Raw genomic sequence first — 27787 nt, 5'->3', positions numbered from 1 at the left:
AAGTCCACTGAAGAGCATACCAGTGTGTGATGTAATTAATTCTGAAATGTCTGTCTTTATGAGAATGTATTAGAAATAACGTGTATTTAGGTTTGTTAAATCCTGAAAGTACTTATCATTTACAATTAATTGTTTCCAGGATATACAAAGTCATTGAAAGCCTAGGACAAATTATATTGAACTCTGTCCCCAAATTGCAGGTATTACTTTTTGAAACTCTTAATAGTTAATAATAAGAGCTACTATTAATGAAATGTTTTATCAGGTTTCAGGGATTCTGCTAAGCACTTTACAAGTGTTAATTCATTTGATTCTTACAAATGTATAAAAGAAGTAAGATTATTCCTAATTTATGTATGAAGAAACTGAAAATTTTGGACTTCTTACAATCTGACATTAATTCTTTATTTTAGGTATTTTTACATACAATGGCCCTTACTTATTATCTTAGGAAGTTTCACTCTTAGGTGAGTTTTTTTTTTAACATAAAATGACCCTTACTTATTATCTTATGAAGTTTTACTCTTAGGTGAGTTTTACAAGTAAGGATACACAGGCATAAAGAGAATAGTAACTAGCCCTGGGTCGTACAGCAACTGAGTTTTTGCCAGAGCTCAAGGCCAGACAGTCTGAGTCTAAAGCCTGTTCTCTAAATTCCTCTGTTTCACTGATTCAGGCAGTGAAATACATGGGACAGATGAGCTCTATACTTGGTTCTGACTTGGTGGTACAAAGTCTGTTAACACCATTTTAGCCCTATGTTAGCTTTGCTAAACCATTTCTTCAACCTATGATTTCTTAGAATAATGTTTAAAAGTCTTCTTCCAATAGCATTGGGCCCTTTCCTTTTCCCACGCTAAAAATGTTGATCTTTTTACATTCCTGCCTGCCAGACAGCTTTTATACAGAAAATAGTACCTGTGGCTTTCCTTTGGAGGTGTTTCTCATCATTTAGAGGAACTCCATTTACAGGAGTTCTTACAGAGAAACTACATGGTGCAGATGTCAGTAAGAGGTCATCAAACCTGCCTCCATGGCTGTGGAGCTATTTATGCAGAGTTTGCTTCATTTCAGCTTCTGTTCTTATTGGAGCCAAAAAATGTACGTTCAAGTACTTAAATTTTTCCCACTTTATTTCAATCCTTAAAACTAACTCTTTCATAATATCAGTGAATTAATTCTTTCAAAGGAGAGAGACAGATAAGGAGGATTTCTATACAATTATCAAAGTGATACATAAATTCCCCTGTGGTAAAACAAGCTTATCCATATATCTAGAATAAATAATGTTATATACTTTGTGTTAATCACTAATGAGTGTTCTTTTCTTAAAGAATAAATTTTCTTTTACAAATAAGTTTATAAGGTTTATTATTCCTTTGTTTCTTATAATCTGTAATTTAAAAATAAAACCCTTTTCAGATCATTGTAATTTTGTTAATTTAACTGCCTCAATATTGAATCTTATGTCCATACTCTCTTCCCTCGAGCATTTAAAAAATAGAAAGTTCATGTCACTTCATTTACCTCCAAGTCTTGCTCTGATAGAAATGTCTGGTACTTCCCTGGAATTCCATCTCCTGTTCTGTTGCAGTTCTTCTAATAGAATTTTTTGCCTTTTTATTGTTGTTTGAAATCCTGTCTCTGGTCTGGGAACTCGATGTTGAGGTTTCACATCACTAAAATCCACTAGGGTTGGTATGGTTCTGCCAATGCCAGGATTTAAATCAGCATCACCACCAGGACTCATAAACCCTGAACAGGAATCACCTAAGGTCACATCATCCCGAAGTGGAAATAATGGATAATGTGGCCCATATGGTGGGGGATAAGGATCATGTAAATGATAGTCTGGCAAAACTGAAGGGGGATAAGGGTGAAATTTAAGAAAAGCAGGGTTGCATTTCTTTTCAAACCTGCCATAATTATGTCTGTTCTCAAGACCTTTCACAAAAGGCATGTTCATTTTTCTTAAGAGATCACAATAGTGTGGGTAATCTATATTCTCAACAGTTCCTGAAAGGATGGACCTTTTAGAGATACTTATCTTTCCAGGTGTGTCCTGAATTTCTACATCCATGGCCTTTTTCTTTAGAATTTTTGATAACTATAAAGTATTTCTGATAATTCCTTTATATTTAACTATATAAACTCTATTTCCAATAACTAAAGATCTGTGTTAAACTAGTATAAAATTGACACAGCTTTCTAAATGTTGGCAGATAATTTTGTTTTTCTTTTTAAGGTAAATATTTTCCTCCACCAAAGGAAGAATAGGGCAATGAAGGAACATGACATAAGGAGAATAAAGCAGAGCCCTTGTTGCCTGGCAACGGCTAGAATTCTTAACACGTTGAACCATTTATTATGTACATCACAATTCTTAAGAAAAACAAAAATAGCCTTGGTACTAATATTTCCATGATACTTTTCTCCCCAGTGCTCAGGAAAGCTGTGTTCATTTACTTATTTTAAAATTTTTCCATAAGTTGGTATTTTATGGGTATAAAATATATTTAAGGAGTGTAAATAAAGCAGTTAATTCAGTGACAATACATTTCCCAAAAGTATATATGTGACTACAATTAAGTATTTATATATATAACACTTGCTATCTAATTAAATGTAAATCTAAATGCACTACAAAATATAAACATTACTAAAGTTAAATTGGTATATCTAATTTTTTTTTTGATGGAGTCTCGCTCTGTTGCCTAGGCTGGAGTGCAGTGGTGTGATCTTGGCTCACTGCAAGCTCCGCCTCCCAGGTTCACGCCATTCTCCTGCCTCAGCCTCCCAAGCAGGTGGGACTGCAGGCGCCCGCCACCATGCCCGGCTAATTTTTTGTATTTTTGGTAGAGATGGGGTTTCACTGTGTTAGCCAGGATGGTCTCGATCTCCTGACCTTGTGATCTGCCCACCTCAGCCACCCAAAGTGCTGGGATTACAGGTGTGAGCCACTGTGCCCAGCCCTAGTATATCTAATTTTTAAGAAAAACAGAAAATTATAATGAAAGTACAGGTACATCTTTACATGCCCTAAATTATCTTTACTTCCCTTAAATTTGCCATGGTGTCCAGAGTAAGAACAGTAAGAGTTTTAAGTTCATTTTAGGAAACCACAATGGGTATCAGTTAACTGTCTACACACAAAATATCATTTAAATCACTAATGTATTGGTTCACTTAAAAGCTCTTTCACCTGGATAATTTCATCTTCCATGAACTACTATAAGAGGAAATGCAAATATTAGAATTTGGGGTAAAAGTTCACATCATCCTTACTGCAGCAAAAATGTTAAAACAGGCAAGATTCTAGCTTTGAAGAGTCAGGCACATAATCGTTAATCAGGCCAACTGTCAAGGGTGATATGTTTGGTACAATCAGAATGCCTATGCCCCATTGAAAGTCTTTACAATTTTGAGATATACTATTAAACAAGTGAGATTAAATTAGGTGGTTAGGCTGTCAGTTTTAAATCCTTCATCCAGATCATAGCATATCAAGTGACAGTTTTTAGTCCACCCATGATCACTCATTTCTTCATATCAAAAGTGATAACTCACTTGTAATTAGGCATTCTGTATTTAGTTGCTCAAAATTCATTCTTCAATGTATTTAAACCAACTGCTTAAGATTTATTTCTATCACAGCTCTGCTCCCATTAAGTAAATCCTTCCAGCAGCAGAAAAGTAGAGGCATGAGTCTCTTTCAATTTCTCTAAAACAAGTTCTGGCTATAAATGGCCTCTTAGGCTGTGTATGGGAAAATAATAACCCTCATAACTTTGTACTTAGAATGGATCCTTTACAAGAGACAGATTAACAAGAGAAAAACAGATGTTTATTAATATATTTCATTTATATATGAGGAACACCCAGAGAATGAGTAGATCTCAAAGAAGCGTCTTTGAATTCCAGCTTGTATAGCATCTTCAACAAAGACTAGGAAATTTTTAGAGATGTGACAAAGGAAAAGGACTCTGAGTCTCTACAGGCGGTAACTTGGGCTAAGCAAACAAATAGCAGACAAAAGATGGTTTAAAAAAAGCTAATATTAATTCCTCTGATATCATTTCAAGGCTAATGAGGGTCTGACGCTGTCTTCAGTGGTTAACCTTTGTTCTCCCTGGTAAAGGAGTGGGGCAGGATACCTTTTCTCTTTCTAATCTATGTCTTGCTTCTGGGTAAAAAGAGGGCAGGTGGACAGCTCTCCTGCATCTGCTGGTTCTTGTCTTCAGGGCAGCAATCCTTCATATTTGAGAAGGTATATTCTGGTCTCCCACACAGGATAGATGGTTTTGTATGTTTTGCTGAATTTAGGTGACACTATAAGATGATCTTCCAGTCTATTTTAGAAAGTAAATTTCATCTATGGTTGTTTCCTCTGTCCTTCCATCAAGCTTCTTTCTGAGGCTAAAGGCCTTACTTACCTTTAATTCCCACTAAGTGTGTATTGCATTTATCTCCCAATTAAGTTCCACACATCCATAAAATACTATCTGCTGACATTACTAGATCAAAGCAGTCCACTGAGGGCTTTACACGTCTTAACTCATGCATTCTCACTATCTGTTGTTCGAAACTGGGCCCCACATCTACCACCTGGCTCATAAAAAGGGCTTTTCGATCACAAACGCTATGCAAAGGTAAAAGCACGGGATTTGGGGCCCAACGATTCTCTCTCAGCTCTAGGATCTTGGACAAATAACTGATGTTCTTGAGGATGCCCTGCGTGGCTGTGTTGTCCTGAAGAGCCGGGGGCTGCACAGCACAGTCGGCGCGTGTAGGCCCCACCAGCTATGTGGAGACATAGGCTGACCCCTAGTCTACCACCCCGGCGGAAGTGGGAGCACGTCCATCAGGTCCGTTGTTCCGGTCCTCCGCCCGCCAACTTCCGGCTGCAGGTGGGCACGCGTTGCCTAACGACCTTCCGCGCGGACGGTGGGCAGGCGACGGCGGCGTGTGGATGGAGGCCTACGCCCTTGGCCCAGCGCGGCGGGGCAGGCGGCGGACCCGGGCCGCCGGCTCCCTGCTCTCTCGGGCCGCCATCCTCCTCTTTATCTCCGCCTTCCTGGTGCAGGTGCCCTCATCAGGTGAGGGTCCGCGCCGCCCTGCCAGCTCCGCAGGTACAACCGCAGCTTCCCCCACTCTACGAATTGCCTTTTCTTGTGTCACGTGCATCCGTTTTATATAGAGACACCTTGCTCACTAATACGTGACAAGAAAGGCTTATTTTTTATGGAAGTCGTGCAAAGGCACTCTGCATTTGCATAGAGGAGTGAATGACAGGAAATTAAGGTATAGATGGATCACTACGTCACCCACAGTTGAAGTTTTACAATTAAATTGCTTTGTTAATAAACTCCCCAATTCAGTCAATGGGTCATCTGCCAGGTTTGCATTTCAGTGTGTGAACTCTAATGATGAGCTCAGTGTATTTCAAATAGGCAACCTGCTGCTTTCAAATTATCCGTGATGGTGGAGCGCCATCTATTGGTTTTAGCTGTGAAATACAGGAAATAATGCGATTTTAAAGTTTTGACCTCTGAAGAATTGAAGTACTTTTCTATACTGTTTTAAAAATACATTTAAGATACTGATGAACAAACACTGACGAAGGAAGTGAAAGTTTAATTGAACTGTTATTTAACTAGAAAGGTTTTGGCTGCATTCTAGACTCAAAATTCTAGACCCAAAATTGATAAAATCACAGAGATTTGCTTCAAATGAAAAAAGTTGTTCAAATAAAGAATAATGAAAAAAAGAAGTCCTCCAAGAATATAAATGTAAAAGGAATGTGGAGGTAGGTAGGGGATAGGGGAGGAGAAAGGAAACAAATGGAGTGAATAGAGATTTAAAAATCAAAGTCCAGGCATCAGGAATCCAAAGATTATTCTTCTATAAGTATATGAATAGCCGATAGCCATCAATTGCCATGTAGGTGAAAGATGCTTCTTGGATATGGGTCATGGTCGTGTATTAGGTGTGAAAGGGTTTTTATTTTAAATTTTTACCTGGTGATCTTTTGATGAAATAATAAGATTAGACCTATGAGATATAAGAAATAGAATAAGCAGTTAGTATCTTGTAAGTGATGAATAGTGAAGGCCTCTTATATAGCATTTTACGATTTATACAGTATTCTCATTTTCTGCAGTAACTGTAAGGATGGAATTGTTATTAGTCCCATTTTACATATAAGAAAACTGAAGCTCCTAGAGTTTAAAGTGATTTTCCTTAAACCAGTAAGTGGCAGAATTAGGATTTAAACTCAAGTCCTCTGGCTTTGATACCACATCCTTTTCTTTGCACTTTGCTATTCCTGTCTGCTAAAGGCTATTTGGGTATAATGCTTTATTGCATTTTTATACTGCCCCTCACACTATTATGCCCATCACATTTGCTCATTTAACAATGAAGACTATCAGAATATGTTTCACAATTATTATTTAATATTTACAATGTGCAAGGTACAGTGTTTGATACTGATTCTTGATAAGTTAACATAAACATTGATCCCACTATCAATGGAGCTTATAATCTAATAAGGAAAATGGTATGTGTGCATCAAGAACTATAGTATAAGCCAATGTCTACAAGGGTTTTTCTGATATTATCTTCTAGAATTTTTATAGTTTCAGGTCCTAGATTTAAGTCCTTAATTCATCTTGAGTTGATTTTTATGTAAGGTGAGAGATGAGGATCCAGTTTCATTCTTCTGCATGTGGCTTTCCAATTATCCCAGCACCATTTAGGCAAAGATTTCATGTCCAAGAACCCAAAAGCAAATGCAACAAAAACAAGGACAAATATGTCGGACTTAATTAAACTAAAGAGCTTTTGCACAGCAAACGGAACAGTCAGCAGAGTAAACAGACAACCCACAGAATGGGAGAAAACCTTCACAATATATACATCTGACAAAGGACTAATATCTGGAATCTATATCTAGAATCTACAAGGAACTCAAACAAATTAGCATGAAAAAAAACCCCAACAATCCCATCAAAAAGTGGGCTAAGGACATGAATAGGCAGTTCTCAAAAGAAGATATACAAATGGCCAACAAACATATGAAAAAATGCTCAACATCACTAGTTATCAGAGAAATGCAAATCAAAACCACAATGTGATACCACCTTACTCTTGCAAGAATGGCCATAATCAAAAAAAAAAAAAAATAGATGTTGGTGTGGATGCAGTGAAAAGGGAACACTTCTACACTGCTGGTGGGAATGTAAACTAGTACAACCACTATGGAAAATTGTGGAGATTCCCTAAAGAACTGAAAGTAGAACTACCACTGGATCCAGCAGTCCAACTACTGGTGTCTACCCGGAGGAAAATAAGTCATTATATGAAAAAGGTACTTGCACACACACGTTGATAGCAGCACAATTCACAGTTGCAAAAACATGGAACCGGCCCAAATGCCCATCAGTCAATGAGTGGATAAAGAAACTGTGGTGTATGGTATATGTGTATATATATGTGTGTGTGTGTGTGTGCGTGTGTGTGTGTATATATATACACATATATACACATATATACGCATATATATACACAAATATATACACATATATGCATATATATACACACATATATACACACATATATATACACATATATATACACATATATACACATATATATACACTCATATATATACACACACTCACACACACACATAAATATATATATGGAATACTACTCAACTATAAAAAGGAATGGATTAATGGCACTTGCAGCAACCTGGATGGGATTGGAGACTATTATTCTAAGTGAAGTAACTCAGGAATGCAAAACCAAACATTATATGTTCTCATTTATAAGTGGGAGCTAAGCTATGAGGATGCAAAGGCATGAGAATGATACAATGGTCTTTGGGGACTCGGGGGTGGGAGAAACGGTGGGATGGGGGTGAGGGATAAAAGACTACAAATTGGGTTTAGTGTTTATTATGTGATGGGTATACCAAAATCTCAAAAATCCTTACTAAAGAATTTATGTAACCGAATACCACCTGTTCCTCCAAAACTTCAGGAAATTAAAAACAAAGAACTATAGTACAATGTAGAATGAGTGTTATTAAAAAGGTGCTGGTGATGTACTGTGGCAGATAAGTGCTAAGGACAAACGAGGTTTGAAGGAGAAGGGACTTGTGATTTGGGTCTTGAATGGTGGGAGATTTGAACTTCTAATAATGAAGAGATTATTCTAAATGGCTTTAGAAAAAATCAAAGGTGAGATATAATATGGAGAAGCAGTACGTAGATTAAATTTATCAGATCATCTGAGGGGGAATAGAGTTGGAACAGTGATATCAACTGTCAGAGGAGATTGAATTATGGCTCTCCCCTTCAACCAATACCAAAGATACTGTAATAGTATACTTGAATATTTTAGAATATCTAATGAGACAAATTGTTGATCTCTTTTTTTTGATAGTTGGACACTTGATTCGATTACCAAGAGCTTTTCGCTTGACCAAAGATTCAGTGAAAATAGTGGGATCAACACGTTTTCCAGGTATTCATAAATATATTTTCACTAATTTTTAAAAGTTATTAGCATTTGTTTAAATTTATCAGTCTTCTCCAAAAGGCTAATGCTCTTCATTTATCCTAGTCTCCTAAGGCCCTTTTCTTTCTACAGAAGTGGATTAAAGTTGTTTGCATATGGTTAGACTCATCCAGTTCTAATACTATATGCTGTAACTACATAAGTGTACAAAGAATAATTATTTCTAAAAGTTATCTAAAGTTGCCTGTGTGGATTTTTATTATATAATAATTAGCTATAATATTAAATGTATATAGTGCAAATATGGTAATACAAATCATACAGATTTTGGATTCAAAGATTTGCAGTAGTCACATGAAGTATAGCAACTACAACTTGTTTTGGTGTTTTTTAAGTTGTGGCAAATTCACATGCCATAAAATTCTTCCTTTAAAGTGCACAATTCAATTGTTTTTAGTATATTGACAAGATTAGGCAACCATTGCCCCTATGTAATTTTACAACATTTTCATCACCCCAAAAAGAAAGACCTAATCCATTATGCAATCATTCTTCAGCCCTGAAAACTACTTATCTACTTTCTGTATCTATAGGTTTGCCTGTTCTGGAAATTTCATATAAATGGAGTCATACACTATGTGCCCTTTTGTGTCTGTCTTTCACTTAGTATAATGTTTTTGAGGTTCAGCCATGTTATAGAGTGCATCAATACTTCATTCCTTTTTAGGGTGGGATAATACTCACTTCTCTACCTATGAGTAACTCTATGTTTAATATTTTGAGGAGCTGCCAAACTTTTTTTTAAAGAGCCTAAGCTATTTTACTTTCACACCAGCAATATATGAGGGTTCAGATTTTCCAGTATCCTAAACATTGTTATTGTCCATCTTCTTTTTTTATAGCTATCCTAGTATGTGTAAACTGGTATCATTGTGGTTTTGATTTGCATTTCCCTAATGACTAATGATGTTGTAACTCTTCATGTGTTTTGTGGCTGTATGGATATGTCATTTGTAGAAATGCCTATTCAAGTCCTTTGCCCATTTTTAAATTTGGTGGTTTTCTTTTTGTTGTTGAATTATAGAGTTCTTTATATATTCTATATATTGGATACATGATTTGCAAATATTTTTCCCATTCAGTGGATTGTGTTTTCACTTTCTTAATGTGTGCTTTGAAGCATATGTTTTAAACTTTGGTAAAGAAGTCTAATTTCTATTTTTTATTTGGTGCTGGTGCTTCAGGTATCATATCTAAGAAATTATTGCCTAATCACTGGTCACAAAGTGTTATTCCTATGTTTCTTTATAAGAATGTTGTAGTTTTAACTCTGACATTTAGGCCTCTGATCTATTTTGAATTAATTTTTGCATATGGTGCAAGGTAGAGGTCATGCTCATTCTTTAGCACATGGCTATCGAGTTGTTTTATCACCATTTGTTGAAGAGATTATTCTTTTTCTTTTCAATTGGCTTGGCACTCGTATTGAAAAGCAGTTGGCCCCAGATGTATGGGTTTATTTTTGGACTTTAAATTCTATACCATTGATTTATATGTCTGTTCTTATGCTGATACTTTGCTATCTTGATTATTGTTGCTTATAATAAGTTTTGAAATTATTAAGTGTGAGTCCTTCAAATTTGTTCTTTTCAAGATTGCTTTGTCTTCCCTGGGTCCCTTGCAATTCCATATTAATTCTAGAATCAGCTTGTCAATTTCTGCAAAAAAGTCTATTGAGATTTTAACAGGGATTTCATTGAATCTGTAGATCAATTTTAGGAGTATTGTCACCTTAACAATATTAAGTCTTCCAATCTATGAACTTGGGGGGGTCTTTCCATTATTTCAATTTATTTAGATCTTTAATTTCCCTCAATTATATTTTATAGTTTTCAGTATGCAAGTGTTACATTTCTTCTGTTAAATTTACTCCTAAATATTTTATTACTTTCAATGCTATTGTAAATGAATGGTTTTATTTAGTTAGTTTTTGGATTGTTCATTGCTAGCATAAAGAAACACAATTGATATTTTCATACTGATGTTGTGTAAAACTGATATAAGTTTTCACCCTTAAGTATGATGTTAGCTGTGAGTTTTTTGTAGATGCCCTTTATCAGGTTTAGGGAGTTCCCCTCAATTCCTAGTTTGTTGAGTTCTTTTATTGTGAAAGGGGTTGAATTTTGCTAAATGCTTTTTCTCCATGTATGGCGACGATAATGTGTTTTTTGTTCTTTATCTTGTTAATATGATGCATCACATTGATTTTTGTATTTTGAACTTGCTTTGCATTCCTGGGATAAATTCCAGTTGATTATGATGTATAATCCTTTCTTATGTTGCTAGATTTGGTTGCTAGTGTTTTTAGGATTTTTATGGCTATGTTCATAAGGAAAATTGGTCTGTAAATTTCTTGTGATGCCTTTGATTTTGGCTTCATAGAACAAGTTGGTATGTAATGACCTCCTCTTCTATCTTTTGGAAGAGTTTGTGAAGGATTGTTGTTAATTCTGTTAATTGTTTGGTAAAATTCACCAGTGAATTCATTTGGTGCTGGACTTTTCTTTTTGGGAGGTTTTTTGATTACCAGTTTAATCACTCATTTAAGACCTATTCAGACTTTCTATTTCATTATGACTTTTTATGAGAAACTATTAATCAAAGGTTACTTGTGTGGGATAAGTTGCTTCTCTCTTGCTGCTGTCAAGATTATCTCCTTGTTTATGGATTTTGTCAGTTTGATTATGATGTGTCTGGCTATGGATTTCCTTTAAGTTTATCATAATTGGAGTTAATTGAATTCTTGGATACGTGGATTCATGTTTTCAATCAAATTTGGGATTTTTTGCGATTATTAAAAAAATTCTTTTTCTCTCTCTCCCCTCTTTCAGGACTCTGATTATGCATACATTGATATGCTTAATGGTTTTTCACAGGTCTCTGAGTTATTGATCTTTATTCTTTTTTTCTTTTTCTCAGACTGGGTAATCCCATGTTGACCTGTCTTCAAGTTTGCAGATTCTTCTGCCTTCTCAGTTTGCTATTGATTCCTTCTAGTTAATTTCCCATTTCAGTTATTGTACTGTTTAATCTGCAGTTTATTAAAAATAATTTTTGTATCTTTACTGATATCTTCTACTTGGAATATCATACATTCTTTATTACATTTAGACATGGTTTTCTTTGATCATATATAAAATATCTAACTTAAAATATTTATCCAGTAAGTTCAACCTAATGATCTTTCTCCAATATTTGGCCTTCCTTGGAGTCTGTTTCAGTGGGCTACCTTTTTATGCATATGGCCATATTTTCTTGGGTTTCTGCATGTCTCATATTTTTAGTTGAAAACTTGACATTTATAATAATATAACATAGCAACACTGGAAATAAGATTCTTTCTACTTCCCAGAGTGTGATGTTGTTGCTGTTTGCTGATATCGTGTATTTGTTCAGTGAGTTTCTGAACTAATTGTGTAAGTTATGTATTCTTTATCCCATAACCACTGAAATCTCTGCTTAATTAGCTTAGTTAGGCTAATGATTGGACAGAGTTTTCATTAAACATCTTGAACTAGTTAGTCTCCTAGTCTTTGCTGAGGGTGTCTTTGTGCACGTTGTGACGTACCTTTCAGTTAGTTGGCAACTCTACCTTATCATTCACTTTATGCCGTGCAGAACCTCAATTTCAGCCAAAAGAGAGAACTTAAGGCCTCTTCATCTTTATTGAGCATACAGATTGTTCTGGGCATGTACACAGTCCTTTGCATGCATGTGTCCTGCTACTTTTTCAGGAATGTTCAGAACAAGTCAAAGTTCCTGTGGACATGACATTCCCCAGCTTTTCCTCTTAAGGTTTTTGGTTAACCTATTGTTTTCCCCAATTGTTGCTCAGTGTATCAGGCAGTCACAAAGTTAAATGAGGGCCTCTAATTGTTTTTAACGAATTCTTTTGGGGAAAAGGCTTTTTGCAGTAGGCAAAGTCCAAATCAGGTCAAGTATGGGCAGCCTTTAATACGAGGTCTTCCAGGATGTTGACTGACAGTTTACATACTGATAGTACTCTGGGAGGGAGGCTTTGAAGGCATTCTTACCATGCCTGCCCCCTCCATTGGCTGCCAGGCTGCTGGTTCTCACTGTGATTGTAAACTGTTGGTTGTCATGGCTCCTTATTGCAGAGCTGGAGAAGGAGGCATGGGAATCAGGCACGTTAAAATACTACAAGCTCACTGTTCCTACTGATTTTAATTAGTTCCTTAGGGATGCTGGAACAAAAGAACCACAGACAGGGTGGCTTAAACAACAGAAATTATTGTCTTACAGTTATAGAGGCTAGAAATCAAAAATCAAAGTATTGGCAGAGTTGGTTTCTTCTGAAGACTTTGAAGAAAGAATCTGTTCCAGATATTTGTCTTTGGCTTTTAGATTGCCATCTTTTCCCTATCACTCTGTATCCTCTTCCCTCTGTATTTGTCTGTGTTTCCAAATTTCCCCTTTTTATAAGGAGATCAGTCATATTGGATTTTTACTCAGCCTGATGACTTCATTTTAACCTGACTTCCTCAGTAAAGACTATTTCTAAATAAGTTTATATCCTGAAGTACTGGAGATTAGGACTTCAACATATTAATAAGAGAGGGAGGACACAATCAACCCATAAATCAGATCCAGTTGTTTTTCTTGAATAAATGTTTTCTGGATTGCTGTATTTGATTAATTTTGAGTTTGAGTTCTGGAAATGTTTTTTCTGATAATTTCTACATTTTTCCTCATGACTTTTATGAAGGAGGTAATTTTTGGAGTTCCTTATTCTGCCATTTGTATTGATCTCCCCAATGACAACTTTTAAAGCTGAATTATAAAACGTTATCTGGGTAACTAATTTCCCTTTCATTTTCTTTTATTGTATAATATTAAATTTATTCTTAAAATAGATTACCATTCCAATTGACTAGGTAGTTCTTATATCACTGAGTAGATTATTATATGATATTTCGTTGGTTTTGGCCCATAATATACTGACTGCATGATTTTTTGTGCCCACCATTTCTTCTGTCATGTAAGGTCTTGGCATCTGTCTGTGTTGGCCACTTTTCAGATTTGTGACCCTCTTTTTAACTCGTTGACCTTTTACATATTCTTTTCAGTTCAGTTAGTTTTCCATTTTCATTAATTCATGTATTAATTAATTCACTGAGCCTTTATTTACATTTTGTTGAACTTTTAGTTTATTCTATTTTTTTTGGTGTGTGTAATAAATACCATTTTGTATTTTTTTTTTTTTTTTTTTTTGGTAAATGTTCAGAAGTTTTCTGGGACTGTATTATCCAGGAGAAGAGGTTTTAGCATCATAGGACCTGAGCATTCTCATTCTCACTAACTTTGCTCTTCAAAAAGGCTGCACCAGTTCACACTTCCTTCAGTGGTGCTTGGGGGGGTCCCATTTTCCCACATCCTTATCAGCACAAAATTTTACCCAACTTTTTCCATTTTTGGTAAGCTGAAGATTAAGTTGCCTCTGCCCATTCTTTTCTTTGTTGTTTTCAAAGGAGTTCTTTTTCATATTGTTTATATTCCAGTTATAAATGCATTATTAACTTTGTTGCAAATATCCTCTCCCTACAGTCAAATTTGTTAACTTTGCCTATGCTATACAGGATCGAACAGAAAGTGTTACCATTTAAGAAGTTGAGTTCAGTATTTTTATATTTGTGCTTTTTGCATTAAGATAATTTTCTATAACTGGTTCAGACATAAAGGTATTATTTTCTTTAAATAATTACTTGCCTTCAGTTATTCAGTGTACCTGGAATTTATTTTTATATACGGTAAGAGGTATAAATCTAAGTTTACATTTGCATATATTTTGAGATAACTTTTAACTATAATTTATTGATAATCTATATTTTCTCCAGCGATTTTAGGTACCTATTCTACCACATACATATCAGTTATTTATGCCAATTTGATTTTTTCCCTCGACCCATTATTTGTTCCTACACCAGACCTCTCTTTTTTTATTTAGTGTAAATGTTAATATATCTCAGTAACTCTTATTGCTAGTCCCTCCTCTTTGCTTTTCTGTTATAGAATTCTTTCAGATATTTATGAAGCTTTAATCTTCCAAATGGATTTTAGAATCAGTATTGAAGAGCTTCTTAAATAATTTCTTCTGGGATTTTGCTTATGTGTTGATAAATAAATTTGGGAATAAATTGACATCTTTAAAGTTATGTGTATGCAATCATGATTATGGCATTTTGTTCTAATTTTATGTCTTTTGTTAGAGCCTGAAGATGTTTCCCACAGAGGTCTTACTTGATGATAGAGTGACTTTTGTTTATTGTACTCTAAATATTATCTTCTTTCCTATAAAATGGTTTAATGCATTATTGTTGATGTAGAGGAATATTATTTGTTTTTGTATGTTGATCTTGCATTGGGAAACTCTTCTGGATTCATTTATATTTGCTGTGAAATAGGTACAGGGGTTAGTGGGGGCGAGAGGAAGGGTACAGTCATGGTATGAAGTACTGTCAAGCCAAAGCACAAAGGATATACTTATGCCGAGTCTCCAAAGATGAGGAGGAATTTATATCAATAAAATCACAAAAGAATGATGCTGTGTGCTGCTATGGCATGGTTAGGGCAGAGGGTGTGAAAAGAGGTATAGTGAGATATATGCAAAAGATCATGGAGAGTAGGGCCAGTAAATCATGCTGAGGAGTGAAAATTTATGGGGTAAGCATTTATTAAAGAAGTTAGGCAATCTATTAATGCAAGCATTTCATTAAAGTATTCAAAAAGAAAAAAATCACCTCAATCAATATAGAAAAAACATTTCTTAAAATTCAGTGCTGATTTATGTTTATGATAAAAACAAATAACCAAGAACAGAGGGGATCTTTCTTAACTTGTGGAAGGGTATGTACCTAAAAGTACTTTCAGTAAACATCATGCTTTATGGTAAAACTTTAGAGGAAGTCTCTTAAAAGTCAAAGAGAATTTTGATTCTCTTTATTTTACTCGATCACAGAAATCTTTGTATACAGTGTATCAGTGAAGAGTTGGCATGCAGTGTCTAAAGGGTTGTTGCAACCTTTCCTAAAAGTTTACTTATGAGTAAACTTAAAACAATGGAATCTTTACCGGGTTCCTTTTGTATCTCCTAAAGGATACAATTTTTGCTTACTTATCAGGATTTAAATTTCAAAGCAAATGGAACAAAATGCTTTAATATTTAAAATCAATAAAAGCATAAATTTGCTAACTTTTTAATCACTTTATCATTTTTATTCAGTACATCATGCTACATCATTGTGAATAATGCATTATTCTGCTAATCTAAACAATTTTTAAGCTCTAATCATGTTTGGTGTCTTTACAAAACAGATAAAGTGTAGATATAGTATTATCTTAATACTTTGTTATTGAAATAATATTCTGAGAATAAAACAGGTTAGTGTATATGAGCTCTGAATGAAAAGTACTAACACATTATGCTCAGGTTGGGGATACATGTACACACACATACATGCATACACATGTATACATACAAATACATAATATATTTTTAATGTTAATTACATAGAATGCAATGAAATTTAGTTTTTATCAAGTAATAGGAGCAATAATTCAAAGTACTCTTATTATTGCATGTAACCCAAACTACAAAAGTGTACATTATAGAGAAAGAAAAGAAGATAAAATACTATTGGAACATTTTAAATATTGTATTTTCAGTGAAAGCATATGTCATGCTCCATCAAAAGAGTCCACACGTGTTATGTGTAACGCAACAACTGCGAAATGCTGAACTGATAGACCCATCATTCCAATGGTATGGGCCTAAAGGAAAAGTTGTTTCAGGTAGGATTTTGTTTCAATTATTGTAATTAAATAAATGTATCTGAATTGTGTGCAACACAAAAAGAATGTTTGTATCTCATACATATTTATGTTATTTCCTCAATTCTTTTTCTCGTGATTTCCTTTTGGAGTTAGAGCTAACAATGTAGATAGTGTTCCCATTTTTACATATTTTATTTTGATACAGGGACATACTCTAAGAATGAACTGTTTGGGGGGTTCTCAAAGCATCTATAATCCCCCAAAGGTACTTTTTTTCACTTAAAAAATACTGTTTGTATGACTGATTTGATCAGTATTTCCTCTAGTCAACTTCTTGTTTTTTAATCCTGAAATACAGATTTTACTTTTTACTTTTATTCTAATTTTCTGATTGGATAAAAGCTGATTTTTAACACTGTGGTTTTAAAAAACTACAGTTAACTTAGCTGGCTTTGTTTCTTGCCTTGCAAAAAATATAGATTAATGAATTTTCATTTTGAAGATCTGTTCAGTAATTTTTGCATACCCTCAGAGAAAGTTTTCCTTTATTGCTCTATTTACCATGTTTTCTTTTCTTTCTTTTTAAAAATCTTACTGCTATTTTGAGATCGTGCCTGTGGATAGAAACTTACAGGCTTATTTTATTTTCTTGGATGAAGGAGAGCAATATATTTATACAAAGACTTGCTAAAGAAACATAGGAAATACTAATTTTTAAATATGTTTTAATTCATATTTATATAGCTAAGAGATCTCAGCTGTATGTTTCTGTGGTATTTATGTTGATACTAAAATAGGTAATTTTAAAGAGTTAATCTCCTCTTTGGGTCAGTCTGTGTTTTTCTTAGGACAAATTATTCATCATTCATTTAGTGAATGACTACTTGGTGGTTGCCGCTGTGCTAGGTTTTATGGGGGATATAAAGATCAGACATAACCTCTGCCTCACTACACTAGCAAAGTAGGAATGATTGTGCAATTTGTTCATAGGATCAGCAGGGCTCAACAACAGAAGTTCTGATAGGTTTTGCAGCTTATATAATCAGAGAAGTGATCCAGGCGTAAAAGCACCCAATAGTGGAAATACAATCAAATTTTATTTTTATCACTCTCTAATAGTAGCACATAATGTAATAGAAACATGTGTTTTAAATATGTTTTACATTTTATATTGAAACTCTGCAAGTTGAAAAATAGAAACATTTAAGCAATGAATTTTTTTATTGTCATTTGTTGCTCATTTGATTTGGAAATTGAAATTTGAAATTTTTTCTTCTCCGAGGTGCGATGCCAGGTCTTGCAGTTTATATTGCAAAATATAGTATGAAATTCAATTTATCCTTTAAGTAGGAGCAATATTTATTTTACTCACTCTTATAATAGAAAAGTAGGTATTCATAAATGTAGTTATTTCCAGGTAAAGATATAATCCTGTTACTACATTGGTTTTTATCTTTATAAAAACTGTTCTCAGGGAATTCTGGTATTTTAACTTTATGATTATATTATGGTTTTCAATACAGTATTTTATCATAGGTCACTGTCTACCAGTTGTAAAACTTATTAAGAACAGTATACTTTTTATTTCAGAAAGGACTGGAAGAGGTCTAATTTCTTAAAGTTTGAAGAACAGAGAAGCTTTTTGGACTGTAGTTTAAACTACACTGTACTTATCATTTTATGGATATCTCAAAGATAGTTTCCCTTGATTTGAGCCAAATAAATCATGTAATTCTGTGATTACTTGTACATTCCTTTGGAGAAAATACTTAAGTTGTTTAGATGTGTTATGAAACATAGGGAGCAAGTCTTAGATTTGGTGTCTCTCTTTTTCTCTGTTTCTTGAAAATTTAGTATTGTTTATTTACAAAGATAATTGCATTTATTGCAACAAGTTCTGTACCTCCCACTCTGACCCTAATACTGTTCTGATGAATTAACTCTTTTTGGTGTGGGGACTTTTCCTGCTTTTCTAAATATTCACACAAACATGTATAAGTACTCACACATGTGTTCAGCTTTCCTACATCAAGCTATTAACATATCATTTACCTTACATAGTTGCCATTTTGTGTGTGTGTAGTGAGAACATTTGAGATTTACTCTCATAAAATTTCAAGTATACAATACATTATTGTTAACTGTATTTACCATTCTATACATTAGGTCTCCTGAACTTATTCATCTTATAACTGAAATTTTATACTCTTGGACCAAGAACCACATGTCTCCAACCCCCCAGTCCCTGGTAACCACCATTCTACCCTATATTTGTGGTAGGGTGGAGTGTGAATGTGACTTTTGTATGAGTATTAGTGTGACTTTTTTAGATTCCACATATTTCAGTTTCTGCCTTATTTTACTTAGCACAGTGAATTTTATAAAAATAATAAATACATAAGATTACTGTGTCAGATATTATTCTAACAATTTACACATATTAATTTTAACAATGACCTTTTGCAGTAATTACAGCCACTTTCTCCATTTTATAAATGGGAAAACAAAAGCATTAAGAGAATAAGGTACTTTCCTAAAGTCATTATATCTGAAGTCTTTTATCAGAGTTCATAGATATAATCTCAATGAGGTAGGAACACACCATTTTATGAATTTTGGTAGATTGTATCTTTCAAGGAATTTGTCCAACATTGGATTTTTAAATGTGTTGTATTTATATGCATAAAGTAGTTTGTAATATTTTGTGTTATCTCTTTATAGATAACAGATTTCTGGTTTTCAGAATCTATAGGGATGTGTCCTCATTCACTCCTGATGTTGGTTGTGTCTTCTCTCTCTTTTTTTTTGTTCTCTCTTACTAGTGATGTTGAGTATCTTTTCTATGCTTGTTGTCCACATGTTTCACTTCTTTTGAGAAGTGTCTATTCATGTCTTTTGCCAATTTTTTAGTGGAGTTGCTTGATTTTTGTTTGTTTTGTTAAGTTCCTTATAGATTCTGGTTATTAGACTTCATGGGAGGCATAGTTTGCAAACATTTTCTCCCATTCTGTAGGTTGTTTGTTTACTCTGTTGATAGTTTCTTTTACTATGCAGAGCTCCTTAGTTTAATTAGTTTCCACTTATCTGTTTTTGTTTGTCTTGCAATTGCTTTTGGAGTCTTGTTCATGAAAGCTTTGCCAGTGCCTATGTTCAGAGTGGTGTTTCCTAGATTTTCTTTTAGTATTTTTATTGTTTTAGGTCTTACACTTAAGTCTGTTAAAATTTTTTCTTAAGAATATTATTTTTTTTTTTAAAATTTAGGTACATAGTAGGTGTATATGTGTATGGGGTGGATAAGATGTTTTGATACAGGCAGTCAATGTGAAATAAGCACATCATGGAGAATGGGGTATCCATCCCCTAAAGCATTTATTCCTTAGGTTACAAATATTCCAATTACATTCTTTAAGTTATTTTAATATATGCAATTAAGTTATTATTGACTATAGTCATCCTGTTATGCTATCAAATAGTAGGTCTTATTCATTTTTTCTATTTTTTTGGTACCCATTAATCATCCCCACTTCCCCCCAAAACTCCCCACTACACTTCCCAGCCTCTGGTAACCATCCTTCTACTCTCTATGTCCATGAGTTCAATTGATTTGATTTTTAGATCCTACAGACAAGTGAGAACATGCAATGTTTGTCTTCTTATGACTGCTTATTTCACTTAACATAATGATCTCCAGTTCCAGCCATGTTGTTGCAAATGTCTGGATCTCATTCCTTTTTATGGCTGAACAGTACTCCATTGTGTATATGTACCACATATTCTTTATCCATTCATCTGCTGATGGACATGTAGTTTGCTTCTAAATCTTAGCTATTGTAAGCAGTGCTGCAACACACAGGAATGCAGATACCTCTTCAATATATTGATTTCCTTTCTTGTGGGTATGTACCAAGAAGGGAGATTGCTGGATCATATGTTAGCTCTGTTTTTAGTTTTTTGAGAAGCCTCCAAACTGTTCACCATAATGGTTGTACTAGTTTACATTCCCACCAACAGTGTACAAGGGTTCCCCTTTGTCCACATCCTCACCAGCACTTGTTATTTCCTGTGTTTTGGATATAAGCCATTTTAACTGGTGAGATGATACCTCTTGTAGTTTTGATTTGCATTTCTCTGACGATTAGTGATGTTGAGCACCATTTCATAGGCCTGTTTGCCATTTGAATGTCTTCTTGAGAAATGTCTATTCACATCTTTTGCCAATTTTCTTTATCAGATTATTAGGTTTTTTTCCTATAGTTGTTTGAACTGCTTGTATATTCTGGTTATTAATCCTTGTCAAAGGGGGTAGTTTGCATATATTTTCTCCCATTTTGTGGATTGTCTCTTCACTTCATTGATTGTATCCTTTGCTATGCAAAACCTTTTTAACTTGATGCAATCCCATTTGTCTGTATTTTCTTTGGTTGCCTGTGCTTGTGGGTTATTGCTCAAGAAGTCTTTTCCCAGACCAGTGTCCTGGAGATTTTCCCCAATGTTTATAATAGTTTCAGAGTTTGAGGTATTAGATTTAACTCTTTAATCTATTTTGATTTGATCTTTGTATATGGCAAGAGATAGGGATCTGGTTTCATTCTTCTGCATATGGATATCCAGTTTTCCCAGAACCACTTATTGAAGAGACTGTCTCTTCTCCAGAGTATGTCCTTGGCACCTTTGTCAAAAAATGAATTCACCGTAGATGTGTGGATTTGTTTCTGGGTTCTCCATTCTATTTCATTGGTCTATGTGTCTGTTTTTATGCTAGTACCATGTTGTTTTGGTTAGTATAGCTCTATAGTATAATTTGAAGTCAGATAATGTGATTCCTCCAGTTTTGCTCTTTTTGCTCAGGATAGCTTTGGCTATTCCTGGGTCTTCTGTGGTTCCATATAATTTTTAGGGTTGTTTTTTCTATTTCTGTGAAGAATGTTGTTGGCATTTTGATAGGGATTGCATTGAATCTCCAGATTGCTTTGTATAGTTTGGACATTATAATAATATTGATTCTTTCAATTCATGAACACGGAATTTTTTTTTCATCTTTTGATGTCCTCTTCAGTTTCCTTCATCAGGTGTTTTATAGTTTTCATTATAGAGATCTTTCACTTTTTTGGTTAATTCCTAGATGTTTAATTTTATGTATGGCTGTTGTAAATGGGATTACTTTTTTATTTCTTTTTACATTGTTCACTGTTGGTATATAGAAATGCTACTGATTTTTGTATGTTGATCCTGAAATTTTACCTGCTTATTGGTTATAATAGTTTTTTCTTGAAGTCTTTAGGTTTTTCCAAATATAAGATCATATCACCAGCAAACACGGATAATTTGACTTCTTTCTTTCCAATTTGGATGCCTTTGTATCTATCTTGTCTGATTGCTCTAGCCAGGACTTCCAGCACTATGTTGAGTAACAGCGGTGAGTGGGTATCCTTGTTGTGTTCCAGATCTTAGAGGAAAGGCTTTCAGTTTTTCTCCATTCAGTATGATACTGGCTGTGGTCTGTTGTATAAGGCTTTTATTATTTTGAGGTGTGTTCCTTCTATACTCAGTTTTTTTTGGGTTCTTATCATGAAGGGATGTTGAATTTTATCAAATGCTTTTTCAGCATCAATTTTGAAGTTTAATCAAAACATGATCGTTCATGTTTTTATCCTTCATTCTGTTAACATGATATATCACGCTGATTGATTTGGTATATTGGAACCATCCTTGCATCCCAGGAATAAGTCCCACTTGGTAATGATAAATGATCTTTCTAACCTTTTGTTGAATTCAGTTTGCTAGTGTTTTGTTGAGGATTTTTGCATCAATATTCATCAGAGATATTGACTTGTAGTTTTCTTTTTATGATGTGTTTTTGTCGGGTTTTGGTATAAGGGTAATACTGGCCTTGTAAAATAAGTTTGGAAATATTCCCTCTTCTTCTATTTTTCAGAATTGTTTGAGTAGGATTGGTATTATTTCTTCTTCAAATGTTTCGTTTAATTCAGCAGCAAAGCCATTGAGTCCTGGGCTTTTCTTTACTTGGAGAGTTTGTATTAAGGCTTCGATCTTGTTACTTATTATTGGTCTGTTCAGCTTTTGAATTTCTTCCTGATTCAATCTTGGTAGGTTGTATGTATCTAGGAATTTGTCCATTTCTTCTGGATTTTCCAATGTATTGGCATATAGTTGCTCATAGTAATCACTAATGATCCTTTGAGTTTCTGCAGTATCAGTCATAATGTCTCCTTTTTCATTTCTGACTTTATTTGGATCTTCTCTCTTTCCTAGTCTGGCTAAAGGTTTGTCAATTTTGTTTAACTCTTCAAAAAACCAACTTTTTGTTTTATTGATCTTTTGTATTTTTTATCACTTCAAATTCATTTATTTCTCCTCTGATCTTTATTATTTCTTCTACTAATTTTGGGTTTGGTTTGCTCTTGCTTTTCTAGTTCTGCAAGATGCAATGTTAGATTATTTGAAGTTTTTCCCCTTTTTTCAATGTAGGCACTTAAATAGCTATAAAATTACCTCTCTTAGTACTGATTTTGCTGTATCCCATAGGTTTTGGTATGTTGTGTTTCCATTAACATTTATTTCATGAAAATTTTCAATTTCATCCTTAATTTCTTTAATGACCCCACTGGTCATTCAGGAGCATATTGTTTAATTTCTATGTATTTGTATAGTTTCTAAAATTCCTCTTATTATTTATTTCTAGTTTTATTCCATTGTGGTCAGAGAAGATGCTTAATATTATTTCAGTTTTTAAAAAGTGTTTTAAGGCTTGTTTTGTGACCTAATATATGGTCTATCCTTGAGAATGATCTCTGTACTGAGGAAAATAATGTGTATTCTGCAGCTCTTAGATGAAATGGTCTATAAATGTCTACTAGATGCATTTGGTCTGTAGTATAGATTAAGTCTGATGTTTCCTTGTTGATCTTTCTGTCTGGAGGATCCGTCTAATGCTGAAAGTGGGGTGTTGAAGTCTCCCACTATTATTGTATTGAGGCCTCTCTCTCTCTTTAGCTCTAATAATATTTTCTTTATATATCTGAGTGCTCCCATGTTGGGTGTATACATATTTATAATTGTCGTATTCTCTTGCTGAATTGACCCCTTTATTATTATATAGTGACCATTTTTTTTCTCTGATAGTTTTTGTCTTGCAACCTATTTTGTCTGATGTAAGTATAGCAATTGCCACTCTTTTTTGCTCTCCATTGGCATGAAGTATCTTTTTATATCCCTTTATTTTCAGCCTATGTGTATCTTTATAGGTGAAGTGTGTTTCTTATAGGCAGTACATCAGAGGGTCTTGTTTTTTCATCTACTCAGTCTATTTTTTATTAGAGAATTTAGTCAATTTACACTTAATGTTATTATTTATATGTAAGGACTTCCTCCTGCCATTTTGTTATTTGTTTTCTGGTTTTCTCTTCCTTCTTTCTCTCCTTTCTGTCTTCCAGTAGTGAAGGCGATTTTCTCTGGTGATATGATTTAGCTTCTTGCTTTTTATTTTTTGTGTATCCATTGTATGCTTTTTGGTTTTAGGTTACCATGAGGCTTGCAATTGCTATCTTATAATCCAATATTTTTACCTGATAAAAACTTAACATTGTTTGCATAAACAAACAAAAAGAAAACTAATAAAAACTCTATGCCTTAATTTAATCCCCCTGCTTTTTAACTTCTGTTTTTTCTATTTATATCTTATTGTATTGACTATGTCTTGAAACGTTGCCGTAGTTACTATTTTTGATTGGTTCATCAAAGACTAGTTTACACATCACAGTTACAGTGTTATCATATTCTGTGTTTTTCTGTGTACTATTACCTGTGAGTTTTGTACCTTCGGGTGATTATTTATTACTCATTAATTTTCTTTTCTTCCTAACTGAAGTACTCCCTTTAGCATTTCTTGTATGAAAGTTGAGGTATTGGTGAAATCCCTCAGCTTTTGTGTGTCTGGGAAAGTCTATTTCTCCTTCATGTTTGAAGGATATTTTTGCCAGATATACTATTCTAGGATAAATTTTATTTTTCCTACAGCACTTTAAATATGTCATGCCACTCTCTCCTGGCCTGTAAGGTTTCCACTGAAAAGTCTGCTGCCAGATGTATTGGAACTCCATTGTATGTTATTTGTTTTTTCTTTCTGCTTTTTGGATCCATTCTTTAACCTTTACCTAGGGAGTTTGATTATTAAATGCCTTGAAGTAGTCTACATTGGGTTAAATCTGCTTGGTGTTCTGTAACCTTCTTGTACTCGGATATTATGACTTTGTCTAGGTTTGGGAAATTCTCTGTTATTATCCTTTTGAATAAACTTTCTACCCTTATCTTTTCCTCTGTCTCCTCATTAAGGCCAATTAACTGTTAGATTTGCTGTTTTAAGGCTATTTTCTAGATCTTCTGGAATGCTTCACTGTTTTTTACTCCTTTTTCTTTTGTCTCCTTCATGTATTTTTAAGTAGTGTGTTTTCAAGCTCACTAATTCTTTCTTCTGCTTGATTCATTCTGCTGTTAAAGGACTCCGATGCATTCTTCAGCATGCCATTGCATTTTCAGCTCCAGGATTTCTGCTTGATTCTTTTTATTTCAATTTCTTTGTTAAATATATCTAATTATGAATTCCTTCTCTGTACTATCTTGAATTTCTTTGAGTTTCTTCAACATAGCTATTTTAAATTGCCTTTCTAAAAGGTCACATATCTCTGTTTTTCCAGGATTGGTCCCTGGTATTTAGTTTATTTGTTGAGGTCATGTTTTCCTGAATAGTGTTGATACTAGTAGATGTTCTTTGGTGTCTGGCCATTGAAGAGCTAAGTATTCATTGTAGTCTTCACTGTCTGCGCTTATTTGTAGCCATTCTTCTTGGAAAGGCTTTTCCGATATTTGAAATCCCTTGGGTGTTGTGATCTAAGTTGTATCTGTTTTAGGAGGCTCCATTCTTCTTGGAAAGGCTTTTCAGATATTTGAAAGTACTTGGATGTTATTATCTAAATTGTATCTGTTTTAGGAGACACCTCAAGCTCAGTAATGCTTTGGTTCTTGCAGATTCACAGAGGTATTACCTTGATGGTCTTGTACCAGATCCAGGAAAATTCTCTGGATTACCAGGCAGGGATTCTTGTTTTCTTCCCTTACTTTCTCCCAAAACATACAGAGTCTCTGTCTCTGTTTTGAGCCACCTAAAGTTGGAGGTTGAGTGACAATAGCATCCCTGTGGCTACCACTACTGTGACTACACTGGGTCAGACCTGAAGCCAGGCCTGCTGTAACCACTCCATGGCTCCAGCCTGTGTTTGCTCAAGGCCCTGGGGCTCTCCAATCAGCAGGAAGTAAAGCCAGCCAGGCCTTTGTCCTTCCCTTCAGTGCTGCAAGGTCCCCCAATCCCTGGGTGGTTTCAGAAGTGCTGTCTGGGATTCAGGGACTAGAGTAAAAAACCTTAGAAGTCTGCCTGGTGTTCTGTTATATTGCAGCTGAGCTGGCACTCAAAGCAAAAGACACACTCCTTCCCATTCTACCCTGCTACTCTTTCCAAAGGGATAGGAACCTCACCTGATAGCCACCACCACCCCAGGCCAGTGGGATTATTGCCAACTACCACCAATGTTCCCTTAAGGCCCATGCTTCCTGGCCTGGGACTTACCCTTCAGGGCAGTGGACTGTTGTCTAGCCCCAGGGCAAGTTCAGAAATGCCATCCAAACATCAAGCCCTGTTCACTGGAGATCCTGAGAGTCCACTTGTTGCTCTCCCCCTCTGTGTCCATGCTGGTAGTTAAGGTGTAAGACAAAGTACTCTTTAGTTTTCCTTCTGCATTTCTCAAGCAGAAGGAGTTTTTCCCCATAGCCACCACAGCTGGTCATGTGCTGAGTCTCACCTGAAGTGAGCAAGTCTCAGAGGCCCACCCAAGGCCCTTGATGTTGTACCTGGGCATCGCTACTGGTTATTCAGGGCCCAAGGGCTCTTCAGTTAGCAGATGATGAATGCTGCCAGGACTGGGTCTTTTTTTTTAAGGCAGCAGGTTCCCTTCTGGCCCAGGGTATGTCTAGAAATGCCCTCTTGGAACTAGGGCCTGGAATGGGGACATCACAACTCTGACCAGTGCTCTATCCTACTGTGCTTGGGCTGGTATCTTAGATGCAAGACAGCGTCCTCCCCACTCTTTCCTTTCCTCTCCTCAGGTGGAAAGAAGGGGTGCCTTTTGGAGCTGCAAACTGTGGAGCCTATGGTTAGAGGAGGAGTGATGCCAGCCCTCCCTTGGCTTCCCCAGCTAGTGTCTCAGTTCACCAGCTGTGTGCCCCCTCAGTTCACTGTCTTTGGGCCTAGTTCAGCACTAGGACTCACCTATGTTTTGCAGCCCTATGGCCTAGATTGCCTTTCAAGTTTACTTGGAGAGTAAACAGAGTGCTGTAGACCTTGGTGGCAAGGTTTGCAGGCACTCAAGTTCATATTGCTGGGATCGATGATTCTCTTCTGGTTTGGGCTGGTTTAAATGCTCACTCCATGGGCAGGTATCAGCTGAATTTGGTCTGCTTTCCCTTTCTGCTCTAACAGGACAGCTCTGAGCTCAATACCTCACAATTGCTGTGTTCTCCCTCCCCCAGTATCCAGAGACACTATTTGCACCAGGCCACCACTGTGGGGCATGGGGTTGGTGGTGGGGTAGGGGTGGCATTGGTGATTTTGGATTTTTAAAAAGTCTTTTCAGTGCCTGTTTTAGTGATATTGGAACAGGAATTAAAAGAAATTAAAAAATTTGTAATCAGAAACTTAGTTGTATGTAAGAAAACCCAGTTCCCCCTGAGAAAAAGAAAGAGCTGGAGTCCTTTAGAATTAACTGCCTGTTTTTCTGTGGCTAGTGAGCCTTATCTCTCCCCCTTTCCCAGGCATTGTGAAGACCGTGTTTTTCTAGCTGTGCAGCTTCAAGGTCACTAGACAGATAAACTCAAGTCGTAAAACATGTTTTTCCTTGAAAAGTAAAAAACAATATAATGCATGTCTCAATTAATTGAATAGCTGTCTTTGTTTCTCACTTCTGTAATATGCTTCCCCCTGCACAGATCTCCCCCACCCCACAAAATGCTTAAAAGGTAACTTGACTCTTTGTTCACGGCTCAGTCCTTTGGATGTTAATCCGACTGGGCTGGTGCACCTAAATAATAAATATCCTCCTGAACCCCATCAGTCTCTCTGATTCCTTATCAATTCCACTACATTTCTGGGGGCTTGTCCGTGGTCGAAGATGACAGATTTACTGTTTCCTTTGCCTGTGGGACTAGAGCCCCAGGGCTGGGTGAGACCCAGCATCCAAGGCGCACCACGGGAGAGCTTCACCCAGATGAAAACTGGCTCTCCTGCGTCCCGGCACCCTGCCTGGCAGTGCAGCAGAACCGGGTATGGGGCTGTAGGACAATA

At 35.4% G+C, this 27787-nt stretch overlaps 2 protein-coding genes across 13 annotated transcripts in view; one reads left to right on the top strand and one right to left on the bottom strand.

Moving 5' to 3' along the window:
• Positions 1-2328, bottom strand: part of SPMIP7 (sperm microtubule inner protein 7) — a 63382-nt gene extending 61054 nt beyond the window's left edge. Inside the window, exon 1 of the mRNA XM_519560.8 lies at positions 1528-2328. Coding sequence (XP_519560.4) covers positions 1528-2080 — 553 coding nt within the window. The 5' untranslated portion in view covers positions 2081-2328. The remainder of the gene's footprint in view (positions 1-1527) is intronic.
• A 1502-nt stretch (positions 2329-3830) lies between these two features.
• Positions 3831-27787, top strand: part of ZPBP (zona pellucida binding protein) — a 157042-nt gene continuing 133085 nt past the window's right edge. For 6 of the 12 annotated variants that reach the window (XM_009442784.5, XM_054687524.2, XM_009442775.5 and 3 more), the window contains exons 1-3: positions 3831-5129; positions 8452-8532; positions 16270-16395. In XM_009442784.5, the coding sequence (XP_009441059.2) occupies positions 4970-5129; positions 8452-8532; positions 16270-16395 (367 nt within the window). In that variant the 5' untranslated portion in view covers positions 3831-4969. The remainder of the gene's footprint in view (positions 5130-8451; positions 8533-16269; positions 16396-27787) is intronic. The other 6 variants (XM_001153736.8, XM_054687522.2, XM_054687527.2 and 3 more) reach the window with 4 other exon arrangements.

Source organism: Pan troglodytes, chromosome 6 (assembly GCF_028858775.2).
Source record: "Pan troglodytes isolate AG18354 chromosome 6, NHGRI_mPanTro3-v2.0_pri, whole genome shotgun sequence".
NCBI lineage: Eukaryota > Metazoa > Chordata > Mammalia > Primates > Hominidae > Pan > Pan troglodytes.
The sequence above is the reverse complement of the archived record's forward strand: the minus strand, read 5'-3'. Positions and strand labels throughout refer to the sequence as shown.